Source organism: Calcarisporiella thermophila (assembly GCF_041956535.1).
Source record: "Calcarisporiella thermophila strain CBS 279.70 unplaced genomic scaffold VTP21scaffold_26, whole genome shotgun sequence".
Classification (NCBI taxonomy): Eukaryota; Fungi; Calcarisporiellomycota; class Calcarisporiellomycetes; order Calcarisporiellales; family Calcarisporiellaceae; genus Calcarisporiella; species Calcarisporiella thermophila.
Genome location: NW_027192216.1, coordinates 214,390 through 223,242, shown reverse-complemented (window position 1 = coordinate 223,242; position 8,853 = coordinate 214,390). Strand labels below are relative to the sequence as shown.

General features: G+C 47.0%; 5 protein-coding genes across 5 annotated transcripts; 1 reads left to right on the top strand and 4 right to left on the bottom strand.

Moving 5' to 3' along the window:
• Positions 1 to 1,007: 1,007 nt before the first annotated feature.
• VTP21DRAFT_6278 (uncharacterized protein) lies at positions 1,008 to 2,471 on the bottom strand (the record flags this gene model as incomplete). The annotated part of the gene is made up of 5 exons (XM_069396890.1): positions 1,008 to 1,042; positions 1,105 to 1,519; positions 1,588 to 1,662; positions 1,731 to 1,925; positions 2,004 to 2,471. 5 exons carry the CDS (start codon positions 2,469 to 2,471, stop codon positions 1,008 to 1,010), a joined length of 1,188 nt encoding a protein of 395 aa, XP_069247163.1.
• Positions 2,472 to 2,852: 381 nt separating this feature from the next.
• Positions 2,853 to 3,574, top strand: VTP21DRAFT_6277 (uncharacterized protein; the record flags this gene model as incomplete). Its single annotated transcript, XM_069396889.1, has 2 exons — positions 2,853 to 2,966; positions 3,206 to 3,574. The coding sequence occupies 2 exons, from the start codon at positions 2,853 to 2,855 to the stop codon at positions 3,572 to 3,574; spliced, it is 483 nt and encodes a 160-aa protein (XP_069247162.1).
• Positions 3,575 to 3,927: 353 nt separating this feature from the next.
• Positions 3,928 to 5,219, bottom strand: VTP21DRAFT_6276 (uncharacterized protein; the record flags this gene model as incomplete). Its single annotated transcript, XM_069396888.1, has 3 exons — positions 3,928 to 4,404; positions 4,474 to 4,668; positions 4,752 to 5,219. 3 exons carry the CDS (start codon positions 5,217 to 5,219, stop codon positions 3,928 to 3,930), a joined length of 1,140 nt encoding a protein of 379 aa, XP_069247161.1.
• Positions 5,220 to 5,405: 186 nt separating this feature from the next.
• On the bottom strand, positions 5,406 to 5,709 carry VTP21DRAFT_6275 (uncharacterized protein; the record flags this gene model as incomplete). The annotated part of the gene is made up of 2 exons (XM_069396887.1): positions 5,406 to 5,606; positions 5,668 to 5,709. The coding sequence occupies 2 exons, from the start codon at positions 5,707 to 5,709 to the stop codon at positions 5,406 to 5,408; spliced, it is 243 nt and encodes an 80-aa protein (XP_069247160.1).
• Positions 5,710 to 7,343: 1,634 nt separating this feature from the next.
• VTP21DRAFT_6274 (uncharacterized protein) lies at positions 7,344 to 8,542 on the bottom strand (the record flags this gene model as incomplete). Its single annotated transcript, XM_069396886.1, has 2 exons — positions 7,344 to 8,356; positions 8,446 to 8,542. The coding sequence occupies 2 exons, from the start codon at positions 8,540 to 8,542 to the stop codon at positions 7,344 to 7,346; spliced, it is 1,110 nt and encodes a 369-aa protein (XP_069247159.1).
• Between the last annotated feature and the right edge of the window lie 311 nt (positions 8,543 to 8,853).

Sequence of the window (8,853 nt, the reverse complement as noted above, 5' to 3'; positions counted from 1 at the left end):
GGTTTCACGTACATGCTATTCACGTCAACTACGATACACGCATATCGATTGAACGCCTATCGACCAAGGACCTATATCTCGTTATGTTAAGTCCATTGACATTAACTTCATGTAATATATGGAAATTAAATAAAAAGTTTCCATTGATTGATCAAAAAAAAAAAAAAAAACTAGTCTTCATCCTGAGACATTTTCAAAGAGAAAGAATTATTTATTACTATAACCCTTAATACGATAGACTATTTTCATCTCGGATCTTTTGGCATCAATTTTTTGGACTATTCGTGAGCTTTGATTAATTTTTTCTCACAATCAACAGCATTTTTATTATAAATAAAATCAAAAGTTTTAAGAGCTGGACTAGAAACCAAAGGGAACCGAGGCATAGAATCCTTCGGCGTCATGCTCTATAGCGAAAAACAACTATTGAAAGAATTGTCAGCTCTTCGATCAACTCAGTTCAAACTGTAATAGTCGCAGGTGAGGAATGAAGAATGCCCGCCTTTTTCGATTACCCGAGTCTCGGTGATCATTGGAACAATAGATTGGAACAATACATCAGGTGCGCCTGAATAAACCTTGGACAAATCTACCAAGTTACTAGCAAATATTTGGCTATCACGAGAAAATACAAGGTATCGTCTGATAATGCACTATGCTCCTTCACGATATTATTGTCCGGAGCATTTAAAAGTCATAAATAGCAAAGATGGGAAATTTTGGCCGAGGGTATAATAATACTATCGTCAAATATATTTATCTCATTGATTTGCTTTTCGCGATCTAAAGGCAATGACTGAAGACACATTGGAAGTAGGAATACAAGCAGAAATGGGAAAGGGCACGCAAACCCATCTCAATGATTGGAAGTATGAAATATATTTCTTGGAATATAAACAGCATACAGTGGTGGTACAATCATGATACAAGGTCGCTTGGTTGTTTTATACAAGGGCTATACTGATTATCGATCACATATACAGAAAAGGAGAGAGGAGTGACAAAGGTTAAGCACCATGCACTGGTGTGCGATTGATTGGTACTAGAGAAGAGGGTTAAAATATAATTTAAATACGTCTAACTAAATTATATTTTAATATTTACAGATGTCGGCAAGCGGGTTCTTCACGTAGAGCAGAAGATTGGGTGTGCCCTTAGCATCAGCTATTGCGTTCCTGGTTGCCTTTTTCCTCAGGCTTTGGAGGGCACCGTATGGAGTAAGTAGTCCCTCCCGCGCAAGTATTACGGCGACACCTCCTGCAACGTGTGGGGAAGCCATGGATGTTCCTGACGCGTCTCTCACTGCAGTGTTGGACCCGATATACGCAGAGGTGATTTGGGACCCAGGGGCGAACAGGCTTGTACATTGCGATCCAAAGTTCGAGTAACTAGCACGTCTATCGTTGATATCAGTTGCGGCAACGGAGATGACTCCTTTGCCCGATGCTGGAGAAAAGCCGCATGTGTCCACGTTACTATTTCCGGCAGCAGCGACTATGATGGTATTGTTTGCAATAGCCTATCATTCATTAGAGGTAAGAGATCAGTGGTCTCTCAAAAATTACTCCATGTCCAACTTCCACTTACTGCTTCCACGGCCTGGTTCAAAGCATCACTTCTAGGTCCTCCGAGTGACATGTTCACTACGCTTCTGCCTTTTCTCTAATATTATAATTAATGCTATTAGTTCGTTGTTCCCTAGTAGAGCGATTCAGTTTGGAAATGCATACCGCGTTGCGGTTCACCCATTCTATTCCAGCGAGGATCGTGCTTAAATAACCATTCCCATTCTTGTCTAGTACCTTGACCGACACGATCTTTACTTTCTTCGCGACGCCATAAGTTTTGCCACCAATGATCCCAGCAACATGGGTGCCGTGGCCCAGATCGTCCAGGTCATAATCGAAATAGGTGACACCCACACTCTGTTGTCAAAAATAAACCATGGTTAGGGATCGATTGAATCGGACCAGTCAACACGCATTTCCAAAGCTTCAACTTACTGCACGGCCTTCGAATTCCTGATGGTGAATGTTGACTCCCGAGTCCATCACGTAGGCGGTAATGCCCTCTCCACCCTTTGGATCGTAAAAGTATTGTCTCTCCGCACCAGCGGCCAATTTTTCCCTTTGGGTGATTCTGGCGAGGCCCCAAGGAGCGTTTTTTTGAACCCAGGACGCCGAGTACACGACGTCCTTTTCAACAAACTGCACCATCGGGTTGCTCTTCACGGTCTTGAGGGATTCGGGGTCGAATTTTCCGGTGACAGCCTGGAAGTCGCCAATAGTGACCTTTTTGACACCTTTGTCCTTGAAAACGGGTAAGTCGGCTGCAGCGCGAGAGATGCCCTGTTTCATGACAACAACATAGCGGTCGCCGGCAGCCTGAGCACTGACGGGAGATTCTACAGGAACGGCGTGGATCGCCGCCACCAAGCACCAAATAAAAAAGAAGTATTTAAAGAAGTTCATGTCAATTCAGTGAAGCGAAAACAATGGCTTTGTTCTTTTCTCTTTGGCTCACTACTCCTATGGAGGAGTCTTTATATAATGGCTGCTAAGGGCCTAACGACCGTCCCCGAAATTATGGCCGTTGCCGTATATGGAAAAATTTCATGTTTCGCCAGACCTATCTTTTCAGGTTTGACCATGCTAAAATTTTTCCGTGTTTCGCCATTGGTTTCGCGTTCCACCTTCCTTATGCTGCAATCCAAAATACTTAAGAGGAATATGGTTGTGTTATAGGGGAGAGTGGCTCGACTAGCTGCTCCTCCACCTCCTCCTTCCCGAAGTTGTGTGGCTATTTGGAGGCACGGCAGGTGGAAGAAAAAAATTCCTGGCAATGCGACTTAGATGGGTTCCAAGGCCACCTTTCCTCGCGATCCAACCCCGATATGGATGAGGGTTCGATCGAAAACGCGTGGCTTTCTCCTGATTGACGACATCCATCGCACGCTGGCTTTCGTCGTGTGAAATGTATATGCAACATCCAATGCTCTCCTTCTTGCCTCCAAGGAGGATCGCCCATCAATCCCCGCCACTGGTGGCCAAGTTCTGCATAGGACTGTGTGTGCTCTCTCCTTCTCTCTGGTTACTTCTATGCCGAAGGCTGCCTAATTGTGGAGAATCGAGCGCTAGCATGACTATGAGAGAGCTTCGTTAGGAGGTGCATCGCGGGTTTAGCAAATCGGCTTCTCGTATTTCAGAGTATTTTCCCACAAAGCCGATATTTGGCACGACTTGGTCATGGAGTCTCCCTGGGGGGGAACATCTCGTGGGAACGTCGGCATACAACACATTTGTGGCCCAGAGGCGGCCATTGGGTCCTCCACTGCCTCCCTCTGGTCATTGACCTCAAACAAGTGAGTCTCGGCTACAGCTCATCGCAGAAAAGCGGTTTCCAGCAATGCATCGGCAGAAATGGGGGTTCCAGCTCCTCGTCGCCCAGCCGTCTAGCCTTGCATCGCGTAAACACGCTTATCAATCTACAATATCACCATGTTGAGGAAAACCATGGAGAGCGCAGAAAGTCTTCACTCGTGATGTGTGTCGGGACACCGTGGGAGAGTGATTAGAGTCCTGTCTTGGCTCGGACCTCCGTGCTGCATTGACCAGTATCCCGGTCTAGACCCTCCAGAGGAGGAGCATTTCGCATGAAGAGGCGAGTTTACTTTGGGGTCGGTATTAGTATTACAGCAGAAAATAGCGATTTATTAAAATATTGGAATACACAATAAGATCGTGTATATGAGTAGGAATGCGTAGGCTGGAATGAGCTGACGGGGTTCAACTTAATTAATGAGGATAATGACATGGATTGAGCATTACTAGATTATATAAAGAGAGGGAAGGGAGGGGAGGCGCGCTCGAGTTGAAGCTAAACGACCAAACCATATAAAGATCGCCAGTTTCTTGTTGACTTTTTCGCTTACTCAAACCTCTCATAGAGCATTAGGTTGGGCGTGCCTTGGGCATTCCAAATGGCGTTCTTGGTGGCGATGTTGGTGAGTCGAGTGAGCATGCCGGAAGGAGAGATCGGCCCCTCGCGGTTCAACAGCATGGCAGCTACGCCGGCAACATGGGGGGCGGCCATGGAAGTGCCAGACATGATTTTCACTTCAGTGTTCGATCCGATGTATGCAGAGGGGATCTTGGAGCCGGGGGCAAACAGATCAGTGCATCGGCCATAGTTGGAGAAGGAGGAACGGCGGTCGTTAATGTCGGTGGCGGCCACGGAGATCACCCCTCTGGCGGTGGAGGGCGAAGTGGTACAGGCGTCGACGTTCTCGTTTCCTGCCGCTGCGATCACGATGGTGTTGTTTGCAACCGCAGCCTCGATAGCCATGTTCAGAGCATTACTGATGGGCCCGCCAAGAGACATGTTCACGATGCTTCTATCCTTATCCTGCCAATCATATAAAATGTCTCAGCGTCTTGTTTCACTCTGAAACTTGGTCATTTGCCCAGCACTTACCGCATTACGATTAACCCAATCCAGGCCAGCCAAGAGGGTGCTCGTCATACCATTCCCTTGCGAGTCCAACACCTTAACGGACACAACCTGTGCACGCTTGGCAACACCGTAAGTCTTGCCGGCGACGATGCCAGCCACGTGGGTTCCGTGCCCGTAGTCATCAAAGCTGTTTTTATAGAAGGTCGTTCCCATACGCTATAATTCAATCAACGTACGAGTTAGCGGACTGGTCGATGGCGGGAGTGGATTCGCCAAGAGGGAAATCATAGACTACTTACTGCGCGACCCTCGAACTCTTCGTGCTGGACATTGATGCCCGAGTCCATGATGTAAACAGAGATGCCTTGACCACCATTGGGGTCGTAAAGGTACTGGTTAACGTTGGAGCTGCTCAGTCTGTTTCTCTGGGAGATCCTTGCCAGGCCCCATGGAGCATTGCTCTGGACGGTCTTGGCGGAGAATTTGACGTCGCGTTCGATGTGTTGGACAAGTGGACTGTCCTTTAGTGCCTGGATTGACTCGGAATTGAGTTTACCGGTGACGGCACGGAATTCGCCGATGCGGTGCGACTTGACGTCCTCTCCTTGGAGCATCGACTGAGGCACGGCGGCACGTGAGACGCCTTGCTTGAAGACGACGATGAAGCCGTCGCTGTCAACGGCCTGGGAGTTGAGAGGAGTCTCGATGTCCACGGCACTGACGAGGGCGGCGTAACAAGCAAGAAGGAGGATGTTGAAGGTGCGCATTGTAAGGAGTGAAAAGTGATTTAATGAATGTGGAGGAGTACCTTAAGAAAATCAGGAGGAGGGAGTGGGTTTAATTTTGAGATTTCTCTCGGTGCCGCTTGCTTTATATGTTTGTTGATAATGGCAAATTTAGTTTAGAGGCTGTTGAAGAGAGTGTTTGACGCATTAAGTAATTTCACAAGAAAATTAGGGGGAGTGCGGTTGTTGACGAGGAGGGCGAATGAGATTCACGATGAGTGGTCCGTCAGCTTGGGTTTTAGCCTGACTAGCGCTGTTCCGCACGATTATGAACCATGTCTCGAAAATTTTGCCCAGTTGGGGCCATTTAAGGGGGGGAGGCATGTCTAGATAAGACGGCCTCAGTTCGGCCGAGGGGAGGGATTTCACCTGAACAACGGTCAGATTCTCCCATGAACATTAGGATTCGGTAGAACTCTTGTCCCTGAACACTGCGTTCTATGATGTACCACCTTAGATAAACCGGAGTCATGATGGATTAGGCAAGTAGAACCTGCCCCTAGCTTCCCGATCACGACTCGTAATCGTACCAAGTCCTGGGAAAGTCACCAAGAACACACGCCAGCGCAATGGCCGCCGCCTTTTTCGGTGTCCCATTTGCTAAGACTCGCGAGCACTAAGGTGGCCATGCGCTCGTAAGACTTCATAGGTATGCAAACACGTGAATCGCAAGGTGCATTGGAGGGTTTGACAACGCTAGTCGCGATTTTTTATTTTTTTCTCCCTCTCGGGTTTTGCTACTTCCCACCGACTCTCCTCACCAATCTCCTTGGTGACCCTGCTTATTCCCGGGGGGGAGGGGGGGAAGAGTTAAAGGCATACACGGGGCCAACAAAATACAGAACAGCCAGATTAGAATGGCACTAGTCCAGGCCTTAGTGAGGTCGAAACATACTACTAGGATGGCCTATTATTATTCCGGGAAAGGTTGCCATTGAAGCGTTCAGCTGTAACAAGCAACATATGAGCCAGAGAGAAAAATCGGCAAAATCACTCCAATCGGATGATATCGCCATCATCTAGGTTTCAGAGGAGGGTCCGTGCGTGGAATAATCGCCCGCCAGTAGGCTCGCTCTATGGCATTTGATTTGCTTGAGTTGTTGGTTTGAGACCCTTGCCGATAGGCCTAATCCTCTCCAACCTTGGGTCTCAATTATTTTTAATACCAGCTATGCTGGAAAGGTATGGTATAGATGACCAAGGAGCTAGGCCTAAATGAGCGTGCCCTTTGCGTATGGTCTCTCGAGTCTATTGCTTATGGAGTTTAGGTCTTTTGTTCAATCCTCTTTGTAATCCGGCGACGCTAGCCCTAGCTGAGTAGCTCAACCCTCGACTAGCTTGCTTTGCTGCCTTTCTGCATTTGTAAGCAGAAATGGTGGTTGTGCTCTCAGATTCTGTTCCAAAGCTTGGGTATTCCCTTGGTTTATGTTTTCTAGTTCGCCCTTCCCTTCCCAACTTCTTCCTGCTCTCACCACGTCAGCCAAGATCTCCATTCACGGAAAGTCCGCCTCGCTCTGCCTCCACCGGCTCGTTCACAATCTGTTTTTGGCACTGCGCCGGTCAAGGATGGTGTTTCAAGACACTGATACAGTTCTTGGCAATATTAATTATAGTTAGCCTACTCCTAGTTTCTACTACCAGGTGCTGTCATCATAGAGTTCTATCATCTGGAGAGTTTCATTGTACCCATTTGGCCCACATTTTTCCATAGGCGGCTTATCCAAGTCACCGCACCATCCTCCTTGCCCATACCTGCAACAGCTCAGCCATTTGCCCGGCCATTCTTCTAAAATCGCGAGAGTCTGTTTATTCTTTTTTGAGCGGTGTGGGGTATTACATTTTAATGGCTGAGAAAAATCCAAGACTCTTCACCTTAAGTAATGTGGCGGCACTGGGATTATAATTATACAAGAAATAAGAGTTGGAAGAGGAAGGAAAAAATATAGAATCTAAAAAAGGAAAATATAAACCTAGTAATATATATGTATGTATAAGTAAGGAAAAAAGAGTAGGAAAAAAAAAGCGTGAGGGGAAGAGGAGAGAAGGAAAATCGGAACATGATCAAATTACACATAAAAAAAGAACAATAACAACCTATATTGCACGTTACTTTTCTTGCTTCATCACCCCTATAGACATGGGCTTATTTTCCGGTCGACCGTAGAGAAAAGTCGCGATCATTACGATGGTGGCGCCGGTTGTGAACTCTAGGGTAACTTGAAAGCCGAAGAGGTATATGCTGACGATGCTGGAGATGATGATCGACAATGAGGTAGCGAAGCCCTTTAAAATATTGTCGGCATATTTCACCACAATGGCCACTAGCAACCCTCCGATAGCTTGGTTCAGGACCACCCCCCAAGTCATTGCATCATAGCCCTGGAGTATACCGCCCTCCTTGATTGCGTCCCAATCATAAAACATCCCCATCAGAGTGAGGGGAAGCGAGGCGAGACCCAGTTGGATGTTGCGAACCCACATGCTCGTCTCGCTTGATTTTAGAATCTTCTCAAAGTAGCAACCTGCAAATCCTGAAGAAACACAGGCGGATAGCACTGCCAACAGGCCAATAATGGGATTCTGGCTTTTGAGGAGGGAAGCGGAGGAGGAGGAGGAGGAGGAGCCAGAGGTAACTGTTTGCAATTGGACCAGGGTTACTCCCAACATTAGGAGCACAAGTGCCACCCATTTCCCGCGTGAAATGGATCGACCGAGTAGAACAACAGAGAATACGGCGGTGGAGAGAATTTTTAGTTGATAGGTCACTTGAAATGTGGCCGTTTCCAAGTTCGAGATGGCGACGTAGAGCAGATTATTTTGTAGGGCATAGAGACCAGCAGGTATCATCATCTTCATGGTCTCCGTGGGCCGTTTTAGAATCTCACGATTCCATGTCGAGAGAAAGCGGGAAATGGTGCGCTGTTGGTAAAAGAGCACGGCAAGACAGGCGACAATCTTTACGACCTCTGTAAGAAAGACTGCAGTCGATGCAAGATACATGGGTTGATCGGGGCGCTGTACAATGCGGGAGTATCGCATCATAAGCGCAAGGGATGCATTCTGCACTGTGAGGATAACCAAACTGAGCTGTCTAGCCGATATTTTTACCGAGGATCGAGCTACAGAAAAATGGGGAGTAGAATGGGGGATGATGAGGGTGGGAGCTCACATCGGTGCACCAGGGGGAGGGCTAAATCAAGGTACTCACGGTGTGGGAACTTGCCATTGGTAGTCGGGAGCATATGCTTTTCGTCCTGGTTGGAAAGCAAATTATATAAACCCTTATTGTTGAAAGGCGATGCCATCGGCCTCTTTATGTGATGGATGAGATCTATGTGAGGATGATGGGGAAGATGGGGTTTATGTGTAACGAATAAATAATTTTGAAGAAAAAAATGACAACAAATGAAGGACAAGAGACCAACAAGAATCCAACCAACAGATTAGAGGAAGAGAAACCAAAAAATTGTACGGAAATCGAATACAAACAAAGGAGTTTCAAATAAAGATATGAAACGGTCTAGTTTCCCCCAAGGCGAAGATATTGGAAAACCAAAGTTTTCCACTGGAGGAAGTTCTATGCAGCCGACTCTGTCTAGAAAAGAAAGCCCCTTTC